This window comes from Moschus berezovskii, chromosome 18 (genome assembly GCF_049115385.1).
Source record: "Moschus berezovskii isolate FMDL1 chromosome 18, NW_MosBer_1.0, whole genome shotgun sequence".
NCBI classification, from domain to species: domain Eukaryota; kingdom Metazoa; phylum Chordata; class Mammalia; order Artiodactyla; family Moschidae; genus Moschus; species Moschus berezovskii.
The window spans coordinates 38,799,799-38,825,355 of record NC_142477.1 but is presented as its reverse complement, the minus strand read 5'-3'; the positions used below and the strand labels follow the sequence as shown (position 1 = coordinate 38,825,355).

The 25,557-nt window shown below is 37.4% G+C and overlaps 1 protein-coding gene across 3 annotated transcripts in view; it reads left to right on the top strand.

Moving 5' to 3' along the window:
* Window positions 1–25,557, top strand: part of LMBRD2 (LMBR1 domain containing 2) — a 62,231-nt gene that overhangs the window by 25,123 nt on the left and 11,551 nt on the right. For all 3 annotated transcript variants that reach the window (XM_055422176.2, XM_055422174.2, XM_055422175.2), the window contains exons 7-14: window positions 9,746–9,820; window positions 12,229–12,342; window positions 12,702–12,885; window positions 13,275–13,456; window positions 14,015–14,148; window positions 20,482–20,587; window positions 21,401–21,498; window positions 24,628–24,731. In XM_055422176.2, coding sequence (XP_055278151.1) covers window positions 9,746–9,820; window positions 12,229–12,342; window positions 12,702–12,885; window positions 13,275–13,456; window positions 14,015–14,148; window positions 20,482–20,587; window positions 21,401–21,498; window positions 24,628–24,731 — 997 coding nt within the window. The remainder of the gene's footprint in view (window positions 1–9,745; window positions 9,821–12,228; window positions 12,343–12,701; window positions 12,886–13,274; window positions 13,457–14,014; window positions 14,149–20,481; window positions 20,588–21,400; window positions 21,499–24,627; window positions 24,732–25,557) is intronic.

Sequence of the window (25,557 nt, the reverse complement as noted above, 5' to 3'; positions counted from 1 at the left end):
GAAAATGATTTGACTCATGTTTAGTTCTTCAGCCTTATCTCAATCCCCTAAAGTCTTCCTAACACTGGTCAACTTTGGTTTCTCAAACTTATTAATGGTGATGATAATAGCAAACATGTAGGCAAACAAGTATAGTGACTTATGGACGTATTTGCCTGTGCCTTTCTAAGCACTTTATGTGTATTAGTACATTCAATTCTCAAAACAACCTTATAAGGGAGGTTTTTTGTCCTTGTTTCTGTAAAGGAAAATGAGACACAGAGAGGGTAAGTTTCCCACGTTAGTGATGGAGCCAGGCAGTCTGACTCTAGTTTGTGCTTTTATAGGGACAGGCCCTTTTTCTGTCAAGGGCCAGAGAGTAACTATTTTAGGCTTTCTCTGCCGTATGCTCTCTGTTGCAACTGCATCACTGGCTGCTTTAGCATGAAAGCAACCATACTCAATATGAATGAGCAGTGGATATGTTCAGATAAGAACAGATGGTGGACTGGATTGGATCTGGTTTGCCGACCCCTGCTCTTAAACATTATGTTCATTGCTTTCTTTGTTCTGTTTTTGAGTGTGGTGTTCCCAGATTCTTGGAACCCTCTTTTCTCCGTTCTCTTTCACTAATTCCTACTTCATTTTCAGTTCTCAATACAAGTGAGATTTCTTCAGGGAAGCCTTCTCTGGTAGTTTCCTGGGGCTGCCATAACAAAGTGCATGAACTGGGTGGTTTAAACAACAGAAATTTTTTGTCTCAGAGCTCTGGGGGCTAAAGTCCAAGATCAAGGTGTCATCATGGTTGGTTCCTTTAGAGGGCTATAGGGAAATTTGTACCACATCTCCGGTCTTCTGATAGTTAACTGACAATCTTTGATGTTCCTTAGCTTGTAGATCTCTGTCTTCATATTCACATGATATTCTCCCTGTGTGCCTGTCTGTGTCCAAATTTTCCCTGTTTATAAGGACACTAGTAAGATTAGGGGCCCACCCCATTCCAGTAAGCCTTTACTTAATTTAACCAGTTAAAACTGTGAAAGCCCTATTCCCAGATAAGATTACATTATGAAGTACTGGGTGTTGAGACAACGTATGATTTTGGAGGGAACAGAGTTCCAACCCATAACACCTCCTTGGTTCTCTAAATTCTTAGATATTCAGCAACATTTTTTGAAAAATTAATTAATTTATTTTACTTTACAATATTGGTTTTGCCATACATTGACTTGAATCCGCCATGAGTGTACATGTGTTCCTCATCCTGAACCCCCCTCCCACCTCCCTCCCCATCCCATCCCTCTGGGTCATCCCAGTGCACCAGCCCCGAGCACCCAGTATCATGCATCAAACCTGGACTGGTGATTCATTTATCATATGATATTTTACATGTTTCAGTGCCATTCTCCCATATCATCCCGCCCTCACCCTCTCCCAGTTCAGTTCAGTTCAGTCACTCAGTCGTGTCCGACTCTCCACGACCCCATGAATCACAGCACACCAGGCCTCCCTGTCCATCACCATTTCCCGGAGTTCACTCAAACTCATGTCCACAGAGTCGGTGATGCCATCCAGCCATCTCATTCTCGGTCATCCCCTTCTCCTCCCGCCCCCAACATTTCCTAGCATCAGAGTCTTTTCCAGTGAGTCAACTCGTCGCATGAGGTGGCCAAAGTATTGGAGTTTCAGCTTTAGCAGCAGTCCTTCCAATGAACACCCAGGACTGATCTCCTTTAGAATGGACTAGTTGGATCTCCTTGCAGTACAAGGGACTCTCAAGAGTCTTCGCCAACACCATAGTTCAAAAGCATCAATTCTTTGGCGATCAGCTTTCTTCACAGTCCAACTCTCACATCCATACATGACCACGGAAAAAACCATAGCCTTGACTAGACGGACCTTTGTTGGCAAAGTAATGTCTCTGCTTTTTAATATACTATCAAGGTTGGTCATAACTTTCCTTCCAAGGAGTAAGCGTCTTTTAATTTCCTGGCTGCAGTCAGCATCCGCAGTGATTTAGGAGCCCAAAAAAATAAAGTCTGACACTGTTTCCACTGTTTTTCCTTCTATTTCCCATGAAGTGATGGGACCAGATGCCATGATCTTTGTTTTCTGAATGTTGAGCCTCAAGCCAACCTTTTCACTCTCCTCTTTCACTTTCATCAAGAGGCTTTTGAGTTCCTCTTCACTTTCTGCCATAAGGGTAGTGTCATCTGCATATCTCAGGTTATTGATATTTCTCCCAGCAATCTTGATTCCAGCTTGTGCTTCTTCCAGCCCAGCGTTCCTCATGATGTACTCTGCATATAAGTTAAATAAGCAAGGTGACAATATACAGCCTTGACGTACTCCTTTTCCTATTTGGAACCAGTCTGTTGTTCCATGTACAGTTCTGACTGTTGCTCCCTGACCTGCATACAGGTTTCTCAAGAGGCAGGTCAGGTGGTCTGGGATTCCCATCTCTTTCAGAATGTTCCACAGTTTATTGTGATCCACACAGTCAAAGGCTTTGGCATAGTCAATGAAGCAGAAATAGATATTTTTCTGGAACTCTCTTGCTTTCTCCATGATCCAGCGGAAGTTGGCAATTTGATCTCTGGTGCCTCTGCCTTTTCTAAAATCTGCTTTTGAACATCTGGGAGTTCATGGTTCACATATTGCTGAAGCCTGGCTTGGAGAATTTTGAGCATGACTTTACTAGCATGTGAGATGAGTGCAATTGTGTGGAGCCTTCTTTGGCATTGCCTTTCTTTGGGATTGGAATGAAGACTGACCTTTTCCAGTCCTGTGGCCACTGCTGAGTTTTCCAAATTTGCTGGCATATTGAGTGCAGCACTTTCACATCTTTCAAGATTTGGAATAGCTCAACTGGAATTCCATCACCTCCACTAGCTTTGTTTGTAGTGATGCTTTCTAAGGCCCACTTGACTTCACATTCTGAGATGTCTGGCTCTAGGTCAGTGATCATCTTATTGTGACTATCCTGGTCGTGAAGATCTTTTTTGTACAGTTCTTCTGTGTATTCTTGCCACCTCTTCTTAATATCTTCTGCTTCTGTTAGGTCCATACCATTTCTGTCCTTTATTGAGCCCATCTTTGCCTGAAATGTTCCCTTGGAATCTCTAATTTTCTTGAAGAGATCTCTTGTTTTTCCTATTCTGTTGTTTTCCTCTATTTCTTTGCATTGATCACTGAGGAAGGCTTTCTTATCTCTCCTTGCTATTCTTTGGAACTCTGCATTCAAATGCTTATATCATTCCTTTTCTCCTTTGCTTTTCGCTTCTCTTCGTTTCACAGCTATTTGTAAGCCCTCCTTAGACAGCCATTTTGCTTGTTTGCATTTCTTTTCCATGGGGATGGTCTTGGTCCCTGTCTCCTGTACAGTGTCACGAACCTCCGTCCAGAGTTCATCAGGCACTCTATCTATAAGATCTAGTCCCTTAAATCTATTTCTCACTTCCACTGTATAAAGAATTTGATTGAGGTCATATCTGAATGGTCTAGTGGTTTTCCCTACTTTCTTCAATTTCAGTCTGAATTTCGCAATAAGGAGTTCATGATCTGAGCCACAGTCAGCTCCTGGTCTTGTTTTTGCTAACTGTATACAGCTTCTAAAGAATATAATCAATCTGATTTCGGTGTTGACCATCTGGTGATGTCCATGTGTAGAGTCTTCTCTTGTGTTGTTGGAAGAGGGTGTTTGCTATGACCAGTGCGCTCTTGACAAAACTCTATTAGCCTTTGCCCTGCTTCATTCCATGCTCCAAGGCCAAATTTGCCTGTTACTCCAGGTGTTTCTTGACTTCCTACTTTTGCATTCCAGTCCCCTAGAATGAAAAGGACATCTTTTTTGGGTGTTAGTTCTAAAAGGTCTTGTAGGTCTTCATAGAACCGTTCAACTTCGGCTTCTTCAGCGTTACTGGTTGGGGCATAGGCCTGGATTACTGTAATATTGAATGGTTTGCCTTGGAAACGAACAGAAATCATTCTGTCATTTTTAAGATTGCATCCAAGTACTGCATTTCGGACTCTTTTGTTGACCATGATGGCTACTCCATTTCTTCTAAGGGATTCCTGCCCACAGTAGTAGATACAATGGTCATCTGAGTTAAATTCACCCATTCCAGTCCATTTTAATTCACTGATTCCTAGAATGTCTATGTTCACTCTTGCCATCTCCTGTTTGACCACTTCCAATTTGCCTTGATTCATGGACCTAACATTCCAGGTTCCTATGCAATATTGCTCTTTACAGCACCGGACCTTGCTTCTATCACCGGTCACATCCACAACCGGGTATTGGTTTTGCTTTTGCTCCATCCCTTTATTCCTTCTAGAGTTATTTCTCCACTGATCTCCAGTAGCATACTGGGCACCTACCGACCTGGGGAATTCCTCATTCAGTATCCTATCATTTTGCCCTTGGATACTGTTCATGGGGTTCTCAAGGCAAGTATACTGAAGTGGTTTGCCATTCCCTTCTCCAGGGACCACATTCGGCTGTGGTCCATGTGATCAGATCGACTAGTTTCCTGTGATTATGATTTCAGTGTGTCTGCCCTCTGATGGCCCCTCGCAATACCTACCGTCTTATTTGGGTTTCTCTTACCTTGGGCTTGGGATATCTCTTTACAGCTGCTCCAAGAAAGCGCAGCCGCTGCACCTTACCTTGGATGAGGGGTATCTCCTCAAGGCCGTGCCTCCTGACCTTGATCGTGGAGTAGCTCCTTTCAGCCCTCTTGCGCCCGCGCAGCCACCGCCCACAGAGTCCAAAAGACTGTTCAATACATCTGTGTCTCTTTTGCTGTCTCGTATACAGGGTTATCGTTCCCTTCTTTCTAAATTCCATATATATGCATTAGTATACTGTATTGGTGTTTTTCTTTCTGGCTTACTTCACTCTGTATAATAGGCTCTGGTTTCATCCACCTCATTAGAACTGATTCAAATGCATTCTTTTTAATGGCTGAGTAATATTCCATTGTGTATATGTACCACAGCTTTCTTATCCATTCATCTGCTGATGGACATCTAGGTTGCTTTCATGTCCTGGCTATTATAAACAGTCAGCAATCATTTTTAAGTGAACAAAAGAATAAATACTGATTCTTTGATTGTGGTTGAAAATTTTTATGTTGACTTTTCAGCATTTGTTTATAAAATGTTAAGAACTGTAGTATTCCTTAGGCATATGATGGATATTATTATATTTTTCAAAAGAAATTATATTTGGTAATTTTTATACTTGCTATAGTTGAAAATTTTTAACTGAAGATTTGAATTTTTTTAAAAAAATTGAAAATTTATTTTTGATAAAATAATTTAAAGATCATTTGATAGCGTTCCGCTCAAAAGTTGATATTAAAATTCAGTTCTTTCATTTTTAAGGAATATAGATTTCACGAGTTTATTCAAAATTCCTTGGCCAAGTATAAATTAAATGCAGTTTATTATTCTAGATCTGGGTTGTGCCAGGAGGAACCTTCAGTATCTTAATAAAGATAGATTTTGTTACTGTTGTTTTTATGTAGGAGTCCTGTACTTAGAAATAGGCTGTGGTAAATTAAGGATTGGAATTGATTCTTTCTTTGCTATTTTAGTATAGGTTTAAGGTGTGAGGGATTTAAAAAATTTTAGATAAGAGAAAATTTTCCATGTGAATAAGAAACCACTTTTTTTTAATGAATATATCTGATGTAAGTTCAGTTCAGTCAGTCTTGTCTGACTCTTTGCGACCCCATGAACTGCAGTACGCCAGGCCTCCCTGTCCATCACCAACTCCCAGAGTTCACCCAAACCCATGTCCATTGAGTCAGTGATGCCATCCAACCATCTCATCCTCTGTCGTCCCCTTCTCCTTCTGCCCTCAATCTTTCACAGTATAAGGGTCTTTTCCAGTGAGTCAACTCTTCGCATCAGGTGGCCAAAGTATTGGAGTTTCAGTTTCAGTATCAGTCCTTCCAATGAATATTCAGCACTGATTTCCTTTAGAATGGACTGGTTGGATCTCCTTTCAGTCCAAGGGACTCTCAAGAGTCTTCTCCAACACCACAGTTCAAAAGCATCAATTCTTTGGCACTCAGCTTTCTTTATAGTCCAACTCTCACATCCATACGTGACCACTGGAAAAATCATAGCCTTGAGTAGACGGACCTTTGTTGACCAAGTATTGTCTCTGCTTTTCAATATGGCTTCTAGGTTGGTCATAACTTTCCTTCCAAGGAGTAAGTGTCTTTTTAATTTCATTGCTTCAGTCACCATCTGCAGTGATTTTGGAGCCCAGAAAAATAAAGTCAGCTGCCACTGTCTCCACTGTTTTTCCATCTATTTGCCATGAAGTGATGGGACCGGATGCCATGATTTTAGTTTTCTGAATGTTGAGCTTTAAACCAACTTTTTCACTCTCCTGTTTCACCTTCATCAAGAGGCTCTTTAAGGTGTACAAAGTGTTAATTTGATCCATTTTTATATCGTAAGAGACACTTTTCTTAATGGTTGTTTTGAAAATAGCAGGAAGTTCCCATAGATAAAAGAACTCTGGACCTTTCCCCCAACCCCAAAAAATTAATCAGATATGGATTTCTTTGTCCATGTAGTTTAAGGGAATTTGGGGTCCTTCCTGTTTTCTGAATGTCTGAAAATTTATAAACTTATGGAGAAAATTTTTTTATCATTTAATAAATACCTAATATCTTCCTGCCGTCTGAAGTGTTATGTGGAACTAGCTATTAGGATACTAACTGTCTAGAGTACAAAATTGTACAGTTCCTCACAGTATATGGCAAATGCAGTGTAAATGATGCATGCTCTAGTGTTGAGAAGTTTCGCTTCAGAGTAGCAATCAGTGGAGGAGATGAAATGGAGGAAGTGAAATATGACCTGGGCCTTGAAGGAAGTGTAGAATTTTCATAGCTGACAGCATTATGCTCAGATATCAGGAGATTTTAAAACCAAACTAATTAAGCATAAGATAAAATATAAAGTTTGTAAAGTTTGAAAGATATACAGCCAGATAGGAGGGCCTTGAAAGTCAGACCGAAGTTCAGACTATTTTGAAAGCAGTGAGGAATCATTGACACCTTGTATATGGTTTAGCATAACCAATCAGATGGAGTTGTGCAGAATAAAGCATGGAATGAGACTATTGATAACTTTGATAGAAGACTTAAAATACACAGGTTTTGAAAACATCTTTTAGCAGATCACAGTCACCTTTTTAGGGGATAATTATTATATTTTTCAGCTATCCATAAAATCTCCCAAATACGTTTTATAAAAACCAGTTTAGTGTTTTATGATATGTTTTCCATGGAGTGAATGATATATATCTTATGTGTCCGTTGCTTTTCTTTGAAACATTAATAAAACTTAAAAGCTAGGTCAAATCATTCAAAAGAAATTTTTGCTAGATGGCCAGAGGTCACCTCTACCTGCTGTCATTTTTTGAGGCAGACATTTTGGAGAGGGAAAAAAAGCTAGTTATTTCCACTGAAAATTGCCTTTTAGTCTGATTTGATGTATTTTGTCTGGTGAAGAGCTGTCTATGGGCTTCCCTGGTGGCTCAGAGGTTAAAGCGTTTGCCTCCAATGTGGGAGACCCGGGTTCGATCCCTGGGTCGGGAAGATCCCCTGGAGAAGGAAACGGTAACCCACTCCAGTATTCTTGCCTGGAGAATCCCATGGACGGAGAAGCCTGGTAGGCTACAGTCCACGGGGTCGCAAAGAGTCGGACACGACTGAGCGATGGAACGGAACGGAAGAGCTGTCTATAATGACACAGTAATGACAGAGTTCAAATTATGTTGAGTTGACTAAAATGACACAATGACAGAGTTCAAATTATGTTATTTTATATGAAGAAGAGAAGCTACTATTGCAAATACTTTCTGCACTGTATAAAAATTATGAACTTTGAAGGAAATTTAAACTCACAAGGTATAGCCAATATCAATGTTTTATACTTAAACTTTTGTATAATAAGCTATTATTATAGCTAAAGAATTTAAATGAAAAATACTTTCATATATCAAATATAAACAGACTATAGTTTATATTCAAAGTTATGGTAACAAGTCAACAGAACTTTAAGGTAGCTTAGAAATGGAAAATTGTAGTGAATACTTCAAGCACCTTTTAAAAAGCCAAATCTTTTCATTCTGTTTTTAGGCCTGTTCATTGACCTCAAAATGAACTGCTCCTAAGGCCTTCTGGAGTACTTTGCTCTTACTCTTCAACCTGATCAAGCAGTACTCAGGCCATTACTCTGCTTTCCTGGTAGTCACTGGATTTCTTTCACTTTCTTGAAACTCCTTGTTCTCTTCTGCTTGGAGACTTTCATACATGCTGTCCCTCTGTCTGGAATATTCTTACTCTTTCCTTTGGTTGGCTGACTCCTATCCTCAGTGTAGCTTTTTATCTAAGTTTAAATAATCAGTTCATCAGAAAATTTTCCATGTTAGATTATAGAGAAGTTTTCACACCATTTCTGTTTGAATCATATCTGTTTTCTTCACTGAGCTAAGCTCTTTGACAGGAGCAGGGTCTGTTGGTACAGATTATTCATGGGTCTGCATATTTTAAATTTTGGTGGATATTGCTAAGTTATTTTCCAAATAGGTTATTTGACATTTTATTGTATATAGGAAGCCTTTTCCCCTACAGTCTTACCTTATTATAAAATAGCAATTTTTTATAATTTTGCAAGAAAATTGTCCTCATTTTAAAAACTTGTAGTTTTTTTTAGTGAGATTGAATATTTTTTTCAGTGATTTATTGGCCAGTGGCATTTCCTCTATAGCTTCCCATTTTTCTATTGATTATTAAAAACGCTTCATATATTAAGGGTAGTATTTTTTTTCCATATATATTTTATTTTTTCACAGCTTTGTCTATACACTCTATGGTTTCTCTGCCTCCTTACATCCCTTAAGGCCATTCTCTGCCCTATAATCAGAATGTTCTTTTTAATATCCTGGTTGGTTCACTCTTGCCTCCCAGCCTTTGAACATACTGTCTCTTCTTCCTAGAACAGTGGTTCCAGCTTTTCAAAAATTTCCTGTAGTATTATAGGATATTGTGATTCTTTGAGAACTAGTGCTTCTAAAGATTCCCTTCCCTAATGCCTTCATGCCTTTCTTACTCTTTAATTGTTTATTTAATTATCTCATCACCACACTGTAATCTTAGTGAAAGACTTATAACACGTCTTCCCACTCCACCCTCCAGTTTGGATTGTGGTGACCTTTCACCTAGGACAGTGCTGACATATAATGTACTCTTAATCTTAAACATGTGGAATGAATCATTAGTTGTGACTGCTGAAAGTACTCTGTTGTTGGAAAGGAGCAGGTGCTTTGTGATATTTTTAGCCTATTCTGCTTCTTCTGGTTTCTTTGCTGCATTTTAGATAATGAGATAATTGAGCTTGAGGAGCAAGGTGGAAGAACAAAGTCTTGTTGTTTTAGAATTGCAAAGTTTGACTGATTCTTCAAGAGTTTTTCTAATGCTTATTCATCTTTGTATGCCAGATGATAAGGCAGTAGATTCAGAAATTTATAGAAAGTGTGAGGGTGTAGATAAATTTCTTCTATAATTTTATATTTTTATTATTACGAACTTTTATTCAGAGAATGGAACTTTATTATATGCTGAGTAATTTAGGTTGTTACTAAACTTGTGAGAATATATATAGTACTTAGAGCATCCTGATTTGAAACACCTAATCTATAGAAATGGAAATATTTTTATTTCTCTTACTGTTCTTATAGGAAGTTCGTAAAGTGAATGAAAGCATCAAGTATAACCACCCACTGAGAAAATGTGTTGACACAATACTTAAAAAGGTAATTAAATGATATTCTCATCTACTTTCTTTTGAAATATAAATCTACATAATGAAATATTATAATAAAAGCATGAGAAAAGTGTACAGTGTATGATTGATGTCTTCCAGCCTTTTCCATTTTTATGTTAACAGTAAATTAATAGTAATTTGTACATAAAATTTGTTCATTATTATATGTTTAACATTATTTATTGGCAGTATTTTCCATTGAAATGTGGCTATAGAGATTATGTTAAATAATGTAAAATCATTGCTGTGACACAGTGACGGAGATGGACCTTTATAGGTTGTAAAAATGTCATTAAATGTAGTCACTGAAGGCATATCTCCTGGAAGTAAATTAAGTTCTCAATAATCACTTTTAAGCAGCTTTGTACATGTTATTTTATAAGCATATTTCATAAAATAAATGATAAGATATTTAATATAAATATTTAAAAATAAACTATACAATAAAGATTTTGATGCCTTAGTATTGAATTGGAGGTATTCATATACTTCCAAAAATGATTATTCCATAAATGAGTTTCCCAGTTATCTTCTCAGCAACCATAGAACCACTGAACTATTCCTTTTCTTGTTTATTTTTAAAGACTTGTATGTAAATCTTTTTTGAATTCAGGTAGCATTGATTTATGACATATTTTAAGTTTTATGTGTACATTATATTTCTACTTCTATATACCCTATACCATCCTCACCACCAAAATATATTTTCCATTAGTTTCCCATACAGTGGAACCCCTTTACCCATTTTACCCTATCCCTATTACTACTTTTTTCTCTGTATCAGTGTTTGTTTTTATTTAGTTTGGTTTATTCATGTATTTTGTTTTGTTTGTTTATTAGTTTTTTTATACTCCACATATGAGTTAAATCATGTAGTGTTTTTCTTTATCTGACTTACTTAACATAATACCCTCCAGGTCTACCTGTGTTGCAGATGGCAAGACTTTGACCTTTTTGATGGCTGAGTAGTATTCCACTGTGGTGTGCGTGCATGTGTGTGTTCACATATACCACATCTTCTTTATCCTTTCATTCATTGATGGGCACTTAGATTTTTTCTTGGCTATTGTAAATAATGCTGCAGTGATCATAGGGGTACAGATATCTTTTAGGATTAGTGTTTTCTTATTCTTTAGATAAAATCCCAGAGGTGAGATAGTTAGATCATATGGTAGTTCTGTTCTTAATTTTTTGAGGACTCACCATACTATCTTCCATAGTGGCCTGCATCAATTTACATTCTCACCAATCATGTGTGAGGGTTCCGTTTTCTCCACATGTTCACCAACACTTGCTATTTCTTGTCATTTTGATAATAGCCATTTTGATGATTTTCTTTTCTCTAATAATTAGTGATGTTGAACATCTTTTCAAGTACTTGTTGGCCACCTGTATGTCTTCTTTGGGAAATATCATCTATTCAGCTCCTCTGCCCATTTTTCAATCAGATTATTCATTATTGAATTGCATGAGTTCTTTATATATTTTACATATTAATCTCTTATTGGATATATAATTTGAAATTCTTCTCTCATTTGGTAGGTTGTCTTTTCACTTTATTGATGGTTTCCCTTGCTATACAAAAGCTTCTTAGTTTGATGTAATCACATTTGTTTATTTTTGCTTTTGCTTCCCTTGCCTGAGGAGACATAAAGATATTTGCCAACAGTAATATCAAAGAGCATCCTGCCTATATTTTCTTCTGGGATTTTTATGATTTCAGGTCTTACATTCAAGTCTTTAATCCATTTGGGGTTGAGTTTTGTATATGGTGTGCAATTGTGGTCTAGTTTCATTTTTTTTTAAATTTTTTGCATGTGGCTATTCAGTTCTTTTCCTATGTTTTAAATCTGTCATACTAATCATTAGCTAGTGTCTCTTTTGATTAAGATGACAGTCATGAGAATCAGTTCTCTAATCATTTCTCTTCTATTTGCTACCTTTTAAGCTGAAACTGCAATAATTTGGCCACCTCATGCGACAAGTTGACTCACTGGAAAAGACTCTGATGCTAGGAAAGGTTGGGGGTGGGAGGAGAAGGGGACGACAGAGAATGAGATGGCTGGATGGCATCACCGACTCTGTGGACATGAGTTTGAGTGAACTCCGGGAGTTGGTGATGGACAGGGAGGCCTGGCGTGCTGTGATTCATGGGGTCGTGGAGAGTCGGACACGACTGAGCGACTGAACTGAACTGAACTGAGACCTATTTATGGAGGTTAAATAACTTGCCCAAGTTCATAGTTGTATTAAATGACTAATAGAGTAGGTGATTCTACATCTGGAAGATATTTGCAAGAAAATTAGATATGCTTAAGAATGAAAGATTCTTAACAAAAATTAAATTTTTCATCTTTTTTCAAATAAAATTTCTAAAAATCTACTTGTTCCTTTCAGTGCCCTATAGAGTATCAGGAAAAAATGGGCAGGAACATGGATGATTATGAAGATTTTGATGAAAAGCATAATACCTACCCAAGTGAAAAAAATCTGGTAAAACTACATAAACAGGTAACTTTATATAGCCTTTTTACCTTCTGATGATTTTAGTTAGATTTACTGCCCACAGAAAAGGAGTTTTGAGTGAATGTATATCAGATCAAACTTCCTTTGATCTTGTCCTTATCATTATTCCTGGAAGTGTTTTAACTTCCTGTTTCTTGACAGGAGTACTGTTGGCATTTGGGGAGGAAAAATTATTCACTGAGCAAACTGTTACATATATTACAAAATGTTAACATCCTCAGCCCCACCCAGTAAATGCCATTAGCATTTCCCTGTTGTGACAACCGAAACATACTCCTTAGTGGGGAGTTGAATCATTGTTGTTTCAGAACACTGACAGGTATACCCCTTGCTGTCTTTTACAGGTGATTTATTCAGTTCAGAGACATCGTCGAACTCAAGTACAGTGGCAGATTCTTTTGGAACAAGCATTTTATCTAGAAGATGTAGCAAAAAATGAAACAAGTGCTACTTGTCAGTTTGTTCATACCTTTCAATCGCCAGAGCCAGAAAATAGATTTATTCAATATTTTTATAATCCTACAGTTGGTATGTAATTTTTGATATACATTTCAAAGTTTGATGCTGATAATTATCTTGATGGAAAGTGTATATTTTCATCAATGCAGAGTTGAATTATAATTGTGTTTTTTGACTAATACAAATTGGAGTTTGATGTTTCCTCATGATCAGATGCAGGTTCTGCATTTTTGACAGGAATACCTCAGCAGTGATGGTGTGTTCTTCTCAGAGCAGGAGGCCCATAATATCAGTTGGTTCTGTTACTGGTGATCATTTGTTTAGTATGGTGTCTGCTTGTTTTCACCAGTATGTCTCTGTGCAATTATGTATCTTGTGTGGAGGAATTTTGAAACACTGTAAATACACTGTTGCTTCTTTATGGTTTTCCTAATCATTTTTTTCTTTTTATCTTACAGAGTGGTACTGGGAATGTCTCTTGCGACCCTGGTTTTATCGGATACTTGCTGTAGTGTTGTCCATATTCTCCGTGATAGTTGTGTGGTCAGAGTGCACATTCTTTAGCACTAGACCTGTCTTATCCCTCTTTGCAGTCTTCATACAGCTGGCTGAAAAAACATACAATTATATTTATATCGAGGTCAGTTTATTTTATCTGTTATAAATAAATGTCATTCGTGGTTTAAGTTTAATCCTTACCTGTTGTATCTTTTCTCCACATATTTCTTCTAGTAATAATGAAAGCAGTGAAGTTCCCCTCAGTGTTGTTATTCAGATTTCCAAAAATGAGCTTCATTATTTTACCCAGACTATAAAAACTAAGAACTGTATTTGAGGAGAGATAAATGGATGCAAAATAGTGCACAGTATTTTTATGAGAATATTTTGATCCTCTTTCTGCCAGTGAAACGAGATAAATTATAGTCTTCATGTGAAGAGTTGCCAAGGGAATGAGAGAACAGGCTCACTTCAAAGGGAGGTAGATTTGAAACTTACGGATAGGATGTGGGACTGATTAAGATCTAGATTTTTTTTTCCAAAATTTCATTTTCTTAGGTGGTTAAAAAGCTGCTATTACTGTGTTTAAATTTTAGAATGTCAATAAATGTTAGTTGGAATGAAAAGATAATGCTTATAATAGTATATAAAGTACTGAAGTCTGTTAGTCTGAAACTGGGTTTTTGTTTTGTTTTTTCAGATTGCTTGCTTTCTTTCCATCTTCTTCCTCAGTATCTGTGTTTATTCTACTGTGTTCAGGATTCGTGTATTTAACTATTACTACCTGGCTTCACATCACCAGACTGATGCTTATAGCCTTCTTTTCAGTGGCATGTAAGTAGACTGTGTTTAGAAACAAGGAGAATGTCTCCGTTATATGAATGTCTCTCTTATTTCTTGTTGTTTATGGCTCTTTTGCTAACATCTATATTTCTATGAGCTAGTTGCTTAGGTTTAAGTATTAATTAAATGCTTGTTGATTGCTCGCTAAATCCTGCTTGAAGTTTAGGGTTAAAATAGGTATACTAGATTAGGAAGGAAAAGAAGGGCATAGTGAGTCTAGATTTACCAATTAGAAGTCAGTAAATATGTTAGTAATAATAGAAACATTTGAGATTTTGGAGACTAAGTCTAGAAAGTGTTTTGAGAATCAGAAAAATTCAGTGGTCTCACACTGAATTGTGGAGGACTAGGATGCAGTCCATGGGGTCACTAAGAGTCGGACACGACTGAGTGACTTCACTTTCACGCATCAGAGAAGGAAATGGCAACCCACTCCAGTGTTCTTGCCTGGAGAATCCCAGGGAAGGGGGAGCCTGGTGGGCTGCCGTCTATGGGGACATGACTGAAGCGACTTGCAGCAGCAGCAGCAAGAAGACCAAAAGAATAATTTTTGCCAAGCGATTTAGCAGAATTTTAGAGAGATGGCTCCAGCTTGGGCTAAATTGCACAATCTATTGTTTGTCCATATTATTAAACTAGTTATATTAGTTTTTTAGGGCTGGACTTTGGGAACTTCAAGAGGAATTAATATCTGAAGCATCTCTAAGACTTTTTTTTAACCTTTTTTCCCCAAATAATTACAGATTCAAAGGAAGTTGCAAATACAATACAGAATCTTAGTATCCTTCACCCAGCCTCCCCCAGTGGAAACATTTTATACTGCTGTTGTACAATATCAAAAGCAAAAAATTTAGAGACACATTACTGTTAACTAGGCCACAACAAACTTTATTAGTTCTCACTATTTTTTGTACTTTATTCATTTGTGTGTGTGTGTGTGTGTGTATTCCTGTAACCACCACCGTGATCGAGATACAAAACTATTCTGTCACCACAAAATAACTCCTCATATCACCTCTTTATATTCACACCCTCTCTTCATTTTCATCTCTTCCTGTTCTCTAACTCCTTGTTTTGTAAGGTTCTCTTTTTATCTAGTCACAACTCTCCAGAAAGTAGGCATAGAAGGAACATACCTCAACATAATAAAGGCCATATATGACAGACCTACAGCAAACATTATCCTCCGTGGTAAACAACTGAAAGCATTTCCTCTAAACTCAGGAACAAGACAAGGGTGCCGACTTTTATCACTGTTATTCAACATAGTTTTGGAAGTCCTTGCCATCACAATCAGAGAAGAAAAAGAAAAGGAATCCAGACTGGAGAAAAAGTAAAACTCTCACTGTTTGCAAATGATATGATTCTCTACATAGAACACCCTAAAGATGCCACCAGAAAATTACTAGAGCTAATCAATGAATATAGTAAAATTGCAGGATATAAAATTAATCCACAGAAATCCCTTGGATTCCTATATACTAACAATGAAAAATCAGAAAAAGAGATTAAGGAAACAATCCAATTCACCACTGCAATAAAAAAAATAAAATACTTAGGAATAAATTTACCTAAAGAGACAAAAGACTTGTATGCAGAAAACTATAAGACACTGATGAAGGACATCAAAGATGACATGAACAAATGGAGAGATGTTGGCACAAAAACAGAAATATAAACCAAAGGAACAAGATAAAAAGTCCACAGATAATTCTACACACTGTGGGCACCTTATATTTGACATAGGAGGCAAAAATACACAATGGAGAAAAGGCAGTCTCTTCAACAAGTGGTGCTGGGAAAACTGGTCAGCTGCCTGTATAAGAATGAAATTAGAACATCTTCTAACATCATACACAAAAATAAACTCAAAATGGATTCAGTTCAGTTCAGTCGCTCAGTCGTGTCCGACTCTTTGTGACCCCATGAATCACGGCACGCCAGGCCTCCCTGTCCATCACCAACTCCCGGAGTTCACTCAAACTCATGTCCATTGAGTCGGTGATGCCATCCAGCCAAAGACCTAAATGTTAAACCAAAAACTATAACAATTTTAGAGGAAAACAGACAGTACTCTGACATAAACCACAGCAAGACCCTCTATGTTCTCCTGCTGCTGCTGCTAAGTCGCTTCAGTCGTGTCCGACTCTGTGCGACCCCATAGACGGCAGCCCACCAGGCTCCACCGTCCCTGGGATTCTCCAGGCAAGAATACTATAATGGAAATAAAAATAAACAAATAAGACCTAATTAAACTTAAAAACTTTTGCACAACGAAGGAAGCTATAAACAAGGTGAAAAGACAACCCTCAGAATGGGCAAAATTAATAGCAAACAAAACAACTGACAAAAAATTAATCTCCTAAGTATAAAAGCAGTTCATGCAGCTCAGTACCAGAAAAACAGCCTAGTATAAAAGTGGGTAGAAGACCTAAACAGACATTTCTCCAAAGATGACATAGAGATGGCTAATAAACACATGATAAAATGCTCAACGAAGCTCATTATTAGCGAAATGCAAATAAAAACTACAATGAGGTATCATCTGACTCCAGCGAGAATGGCTATCATCAGAAGGTCTGCCAACAATAAATGCTGGAGAGGGTGTGGAGAAAAGGGAACACTCTTACACTGCTGGTGGGAATGCAAACTGATATAGCCACTAAGGAGAACAGTGTGCTGTGCTGCTGTACTTAGTTGCTCAGTCTTGTCCAACTCTTTGCAGCCCCATGAACTATAGCCCACCAGGCTCCTCTGCCCATGGAATTTTCCAGACAAGAATACTGGAGTGGGTTGCCATGCCCTCCTCCAGGGATTGAACCCAAGTCTCCCACATTGCAGGCAGATTCTTTACTGTCTGAGCCACCAGGGAAGCCCAAGAATACTGGAGTGGGTAGCCTATTCCTTCTCCAGGGAATCTTCCTGCCCCAGGAATCGAACCAGAGTCTCATGCATTGCAGGAGGATTCTTTACCAGCTGAGCTGCCAAGGAAGTCTGGAAAAACAGTATAGAAATTCCTTTAAAATCTAGGAATGAAGCTACCATACAACCCAGCAAGTCTACTGCTGGGCATATACTCTCAGAAAACCAGAATCAAAAAAGACACATGTACCCAATGTTCATTGCAGCACTATTTACAATACCTAAGACAAGGATGTGAGAGTTGGACTGTGAAGAAAGCTAATCGCCGAAGAATTGATGCTTTTGAACTGTGGTGTTGGAGAAGACTCTTGAGAGTCCCTTGGACTGCAAGGAGATCCAACCAGTCCATTCTAAAGGAGATCAATCCTGGGTGTTCATTGGAAGGACTGATGCTAAAGCTGAAACTGCAATACTTTGGCCACCTCATGCGACGAGTTGACTCACTGGAAAAGACTCTGATGCTAGGAAAGGTTGGGGGTGGGAGGAGAAGGGGACGGCTGAGAATGAGATGGCTGGATGGCATCACCGACTCTGTGGACATGAGTTTGAGTGAACTCCGGGAGTTGGTGATGGACAGGGAGGCCTGGCGTGCTGTGATTCATGGGGTCGCGGAGATTCGGACACGACTCAGTGACTGAACTGAAGACAAGGAAGCAACCTAGATGGCCACTGACAGATGAATGGATAAGGAAGTTGTGGTATATATACACAATGGAATATTACTCAGCTATAAAAGGAAATGCATTTGAGTCAGTTCTAATGAGGTGGATGAACCTAGAGCCTATTGTCCAGAGTGAAATAAGTCAGAAAAAGATAGACAAATATATGTTAAAACAAATACGTGGAATCTAGAAAGATTGTACTGACAATCCTGTTTGCAGGGCAGAAAAGGAGACAGACATTTTGAATACAGTGGGGGAAGAAGAACGTGGGATTATATGAGAGAAAAGCACTGAAACATATGCATTACCAAATGTAAAATGATAGCCAGTGAGAAGTTGCTGCAGAACACAGCCCAATCCAGTACTCTGTGACAACCTGGATGGGTGGGATGGGGAGGGATGTGGGAAGGGGGTTCAAGAGGGAGGGGACATGTATGCCTAATACTGATTCATGCTGATATATGGCAAAAGCTGTCACAATATTGTAAAGTAATTATCCTCTAATAAAATAATATATAATAAAAAAAACCTGAACGCCAACAATTATTTGTATCTGTAGTTGTCAGAGTTGACATAATGTGATACAACTTCAGATCTTTTATGTACTGAGTACAATTCACCTTGAGGATTGAGGTAAATTGCACAGAAGAGGCACATACAAAGCCACTGTACAAATTGTTGCGATAAAGCAGTGGCAAACCTCACCAAAGGAGGCATCCTGAGGCTGGAGTTTTGTTTTGTAGGTATTGATGTTTTTCAGGAGACTGTGGTTAATAGGACTTTCAGAATGTCTTCCAAGTAAGGGCAGTTAAATAATCAAATAGGACACTTACAGATGGAGAAATATACCGTGTTCGTGGATTGGAAAAATAAATATTGTGAAAATGAGTATACTACCCAAAGTAATTTATACATTCAGTGCAATCCCTATCAAGCTACCAACGATCTTTTTCACAGAGCTAGAACAAATAATCTCACAATTTGTATGGAAATACAAAAAACCTTGAATAGCCAAAGCAATCTTGAGGAAGAAGAATGGAACTGGGGGAATTAACCTGCCGGACTTCAGGCTCTACTACAAAGCCACAGTCATCAAGACAGTATGGTACTGGCATAAAGACAGAAATATTGATCGATGGAACAAAATAGAAAGCCCAGAGATAAATCCACGCACCTATGGACACCTTATCTTTGACAAAGGAGGCAAGAATATACAATGGAGAAAAGACAGCCTCTTTAACAAGTGGTGCTGGGAAAACTGGTCAGCCACTTGTAAAAGAATGAAACTAGAACACTTCCTAACACCATACACAAAAATAAACTCAAAATGGATTAAAGATCTAATTGTAATACCAGAAACTATAAAACTCCTAGAGGAGAACGTAGGCAAAACACTCTTCGACATAAATCACAGCAGAATCCTCTAAGACCCACCTCCCAGAATATTGGAAATAAAAGCAAAAATAAACAAATGGGACCTAATTAAAATTAAAAGCTTCTGCATAGCAAAGGAAACTATAAGCAGGGTGAAAAGACAGCCTTCAGAATGGGAGAAAATAATAGCAAATGAAACAACTGACAAAGATTTAATCTCCAAAATATACAAGCAGCTCCTGCAGCTCAATTCCAGAAAAATAAACGACCCAATCAAAAAATGGGAAGAACTAAACAGACATTTCTCCAAAGAAGACATACAGATGGCTAACAAACACATGAAAAAAATGCTCAACATTGCTCATAATCAGAGAAATGCAAATCAAAACCACAATGAGATACCATTTCACACCAGTCAGAATGGCTGCTATCCAAAAGTCTACATGCAATAAATGCTGGAGAGGGTGTGGAGAAAAGGGAACCCTCTTACACTGTTGGTGGGAATGTAAACTAGTACAGCCACTATGGAAAACAGTGTGGAGATTCCTTAAAAAAACTGGAAATAGAACTGCCATATGATCCAGCAATCGCACTCCTGGGCATGCACACTGAGGAAACCAGAATTGAAAGAGACCCATGTACTCCAGTGTTCATCGCAGCACTGTTTATAATAGCGAGGACATGGAAGCAACCTAGATGTCCATCTGCAGATGAATGGATAAGAAAGCTTTGCTACATATACACAATGGAGTATTTTTCAGCCATCAAAAAGAATGCATTTGAATCAGTTCTAATGAGGTGGATGAAACTGGAGCCTATTATACAGAGTGAAGTAAGCCAGAAAGAAAAACATCAATACAGTATACTAATGCATATATATGGAGTTTAGAAAGATGGTAACCTTAACCCTGTATACGAGACAGCAAAAGAGACACAGGTGTATAGAACAGGCTTTGGGACTCTGTGGGAGAGGGTGAGGGTGGGATGATTTGGGAGAATGGCATTGAAACACGTATGTTGTCGTATGTGAAACGAGTCACCAGTCCAGGTTCGACGCATGATACAGGATACTCGGGGCTAGTGCACGGGGATGACCCAGAGGGGGGATATGCGGAGGAGGGAGGTGGAAGGGGGGTTCAGGAGGGGGAACACATGTACATCCAGGGCGGATTCATGTCAATGTATGGCAAAACCAACCAATATAATATTGTAATTAGCCTCCAATAAAAATTAAAAAAGAATTCAAAATACAAATAGATGAGAATAATAGAATGATCTGAAACATTCTCAGTGTATTTCAAGATAACATAAAATGTGTGTTGCTGCTTTATTCTTATATATTGTGTTTGTTTATGCTTTATTGCAGGTTATTTTGCCGTTTGACTCCTCCTTTATGTCTTAATTTCTTGGGTTTGACCCACATGGATTCATCCATCTCTCACCAAAATACACAGCCAACTGCTTATACATCTGTAAGTATGGTAAAAGAGTTCTTTAGATCCATTATCTATATGGGATGCTATTATTGTGAAATTTCTTTTTACTACTGGCAACCAGTTCTATTGCATTATTAGAATCTTTGTATATGTAGTTAGGGCATCCCTGGTGGCTCAGAGGTTAACGCGTCTGCCTCCAATGCGGGAGACCCGGGTTTGATCCCTGGGTTGGGAAGATCCCCTGGAGAAGGAAATGGTAACCCACTCCAGTATTCTTGCCTGGAGAATCCCATGGATAGAGAAGCCTGGTAGGTTACAGTCCACGGGGTCGCAAAGAGTCGGACACGACTGAGCGACTGAACAGAACAGAATGATTGGGTAAAGGTGATATTGCTTTTGTTTTATTATAAACAAAATTTTTTTGGTACAGCTAAGCATATTCACAGACCTCACCTATAATAATATTAACCTTTATGTTTATGGTCTTAATGTAGTTGATGATTGTCAGTAATATTTATATAATATTAATTTCTTAGAAAATAAGCCATATCAAGATATAATAGACACATAACATTGTATTATTTTAAGGTGTGCAACATAAGTAGTATGTGTATATATTGTGAAATAGTTATCACAGTTTAAGTTTAGTTAACATTCATCACCTCACAGTCAGTTTTTTTCCTCTTGTGATGAGGACTTAAAAATCAGTCCATTTAGTGCTTCATTTCTACTTTTTTGAAAACTCCAAATTTATTGATATAGCTGGTTATGGATAATTTTCTAATGATGAAAAAGAATGAAATATATAGAGCGATACTGATTTAACTAATTTTTTTTCTTGCTCCTCAGATTATGGGTTCCATGAAAGTTTTATCCTTTATTGCAGATGGATTCTATATATATTATCCTATGTTGGTGGTAATTCTCTGCATTGCTACGTATTTTAGGTAAGAAACTTAACATTGCTTGTTTTTTCTTATATACATATCCTGATCTGGATATCTTTCTCCTTAAAACTCTTAAATATTTACTGATTTGGTTTTAGTTGTTTGTTTTATTGTGGCTTTGGGAATGCTGGGGATAGTTTAAAGAGATTGCTTGAGTGCTGGGTCAGGTTCTTTCTCCAAAGATATTTTCAAGAAAAGAGAGTTATTCTATGTATTTGGTCTACAAAGTGATAGGATTAATAACAGAATGTTAACTCTGAGTCCTGGCCTTTGGTCATGGCAGCCAGTGTATCTTATCAGACACCTGTTTGCCCAGCTTCTATTTGGTAACATGTATTAGTCTTAGGGCTTTCTGCGTAGTAATTTTTGGATTTCTGGATCTTTCAGACCCTAATCAGCACAAAAGATCAGGTAAGGAGCAGTCGTAATCAGACAGTTCATGGAAAGTACACGGGCTACTCTTTTTATCAGATCAGAAAAATTGGTAGAACCTTGGCAGAGATCAGACTCAAGAGGAGTTAAAAGACAGGTGTCCTTGGCTTCTAGCACCTTGTCTTCCCTACTTCCACATTAAGTGCCTTCATCCCGTACTCTGCCTACCTTCTTCACTGCTTCAGTGCTCCATGACACACCAAAAATGCCACTTTAAAAAAATTTTGTTGATAATAAGTTTCATCCAACCACTTTTCATTTAAATCTTTCAGTATAATTAGTTACTACAAATAGTTTACAAATAGCATATATTATTATACTGATATTCTAACACTTGGATATTGAGTAAAAAGATAAATATTGTTTGAAATAAATTCTCTGTTGAATTTTTTTAAAGCATCTATATTTTGTTTTCTCATAAGTAAAGGAGCCAAAGGATTATCATTTAAAATAAAACTTAATATGAACTGGTGAAAATGAAAGTCGCTCAGTCATGTCTGACACTTTGCGACCCATGGACTGTAGCCCACCAGACTCCTCTGTCCATGGAATTCTCCAGGCAGGAATACTGGAGTGGGTTGCCATTCCCTTCTCCAGGGGATCTTCCTGACCCGGGGTTTGAACCCAGGACTCCTGCATTGCAGGCAAATTCTTCACCAGTTGAGCTATCAGGGAAGCCCATGAACTGATAAAACAATATAGTATTTTCAGCTTTTTTCTGTAAGGTAGGAAAGACAGAGGTTTATATTTATTATGAAAATGATGTGTTAAAAGTAATAGACCAGTCATCCTTTGGATATCCAAAACTGAACTTTTTTTATGTGTTTATTAATTTTAAAAGTTTATAAACTACAAATGGAACATTAAGAGCTTGTGATGTATAAATCTTATCTCCTCATCTTAGTGGTTATCTTGGTAAGACTGGCATCTCTACTTAAAGTTAGCATCTTATTAGATTGACATATGCATCAAGGAATAGATGGATGGGATAGTGCCTTGTCAACTATAAAATTTTAATGTAAGGAATTATGTCTAAAAGGAAAATTGTTTAACTTTAAAAATATTTCTTTATAATTGTTTTATAATTAAGATAAACTTTGCTAGTTTGTCTTTAAGGAAAAGAAAGGTCATATACATCAATTATCAAATTATATTTTTATAATTTTTATATATTATATATGTAATAATAGATAATATATATAAATATACTGTATTATAATAATATTTGAAGAAATGCCTTGCAGACATTTCAGCAGTAACTTGACTTTATAGGTCGATTTTCTTTTGGAATGCTGCCATAATAGTCTAATTCCTTTATTACTAGCACATAACCATACTCAGAGCTATTAATAATATTCAGACTTAGCTGCCTAGAGCCTATAAAGCTGTTCCTGACACTTTAGACAAAGCTGCAACCTTTCCAGAGACAACGATTTCATCCTGCAGTATAGTATTCCCACAGGTATATAAGGATGGTAGGGGAATATTTAAAGTCACAGAATTAGCATGACCATCTACCTGAAACCCCAATTTTACTCACTGGTAAGTCATACAAGCATTCCTTATATATTAAAACAAGCAGATAACTTATGAACTAGTCAAATTTTTACACATCACTGATGTAAAATGTGAGATCTTTACTTTTTCTTAATTGCTTCACTGTTTTCTTCCTAACACACATGCGTGCGCGCGCGCACACACACACACACTCCTCCCTTTCTTTTTCCTCTCTCTGCCTTGCTTCATGTATGGTGTTCAGAATTCTGCCATTAAAAGTACATTAGTGAAAAAGTTTGAAAACTAAGGTAGTAAAAAGAACTTAGTCTTTGTTTTGTTTTGGATTTAAATCCTCAGCTCTAAAATTTATTAATTGGTCTTTTCTTGCCGGAAGAATCCCATGGACGGGGGAGCCTGGTGGGCTTCCGTCTATGGGGTCGCACAGAGTCGGACACGACTGAAGTGACTTAGCAGCAGCAGCAAAGTATTTAACGCCCTTTGCCTCTGTTTCCTTATCTGTAAAGTAATATTTATCTCTTAGAGTTATAGTAAGAATTAAATAAGAGTATCTGTAAACTATCTGATGCATAATAGTAGTTTAACAGATATTAATCCCTGCTTCCTTATGTACCGTATTTTCAGAGTATTCCTGTCCTGCACAACAATGAGGTTTAAAGTAAAAACCAGATAAGATATAAATGATAGCCCCCAGATAAGCTGTAGTAATCAATTCTGAATTTATAGTAACACTGATTTAAATAGAATTGACTAGTTCTCAGGATAAAAAAAATAGAACATGAAAATCTGTTTGCATAATTAAGACTTTCTAAGCCAAGAATATTCTGCACTTGTAAATACTGGTTGTGTATGTGTATTAAAATTGCTGTTTGAATACAAGAAAAGAATAAATTGGTTTTGTATTATAGCTATTGCTTAGCATCCTGGTATAATAATCTTCTGAAAGTATGCTGTGGCCTAACTTAATTTGTATCTATAAGAAGTTGGGCTTTGGTGCATACCCTAGTCAGTGGAGTACTGGGCATTTAAGTTTCTTAGAAAGGGAAATAAGTACTTCTTGAAGAGAGACAGATGTAGCGCTGTATAACTTGACATAATAACTAGAAATACAACAGAGCCTTCCAATTTAAACATTTACAGTATGAAATAATGCTTATCTTTTTGAAAATCTACTTTTATTAGCTTGGGAACTCGTTGTTTGAATCTCCTTGGTTTCCAGCAGTTCATGGGAGATAATGATATGACATCAGACTTAGTTGATGAAGGAAAAGAATTAATCAGACGAGGTAAGATTTGTCTTTTAAAATAAATGAAGAGAAAGTACTGATTCAAAATACAAAATTAATGTTTGTATGATTTGAAACTTCTAATCTATCTTAAGAAATTACAAATTAATGTGTTTTAGCTAAAATTCTCTGGAAAACCTTCATAGCAAAAAAAATCTGAAAACATACATGGTTATTTCATCTGTCTTTAAGAAATTCTGTAGCAGAAATTATTCATATGTCTGCAGCTAAATAATACCCTTTTTTAGTATTGGAGTCAGTTTCTTATTTTCTTTGAAATAGATTTGTCAAATTGAATACAATATAAAACTCATTAAAGAATCACCATTAGTTTAATGCCGCATAGTTTTTCATTCAAACCAAGGCTGGTTTTTAGAATGTAGTGATCATTAACAGCCTGTTAGAATGCATTGTGCTCTACTGGAATCTAATCTTAAAACTGAGTGTATCAAATTTCTTGATGTTCAAGTGATGGTAGAATAGGGAGGGAAAGAAGAACAAAACTTGAGTTTTGGGACACTGGTTTTTAGGCATTCTTCCTCCTTGAGCATGGAGTTCTTTATGATCTTATTTAAACATGAACCCCAAATGTACTATGCCTCTAAAATATGCTAGTGTAGCCTTCACATACCCACTCCAGTGTTCTTGCCTGGAGAATTCCAGGGATGGGGGATCCTGGTGGGCTGCCGTCTATGGGGTCGCACAGAGTCGGACACGACTGAAGCGACTTAGCAGCAGCAGCAGCAGGCTTCACATGCTCTCACAGGACGGTGGTGTCTAGTTAATGTAATAGTTCTTTTGTTGTTTGCGTTAATCAGACTTCATC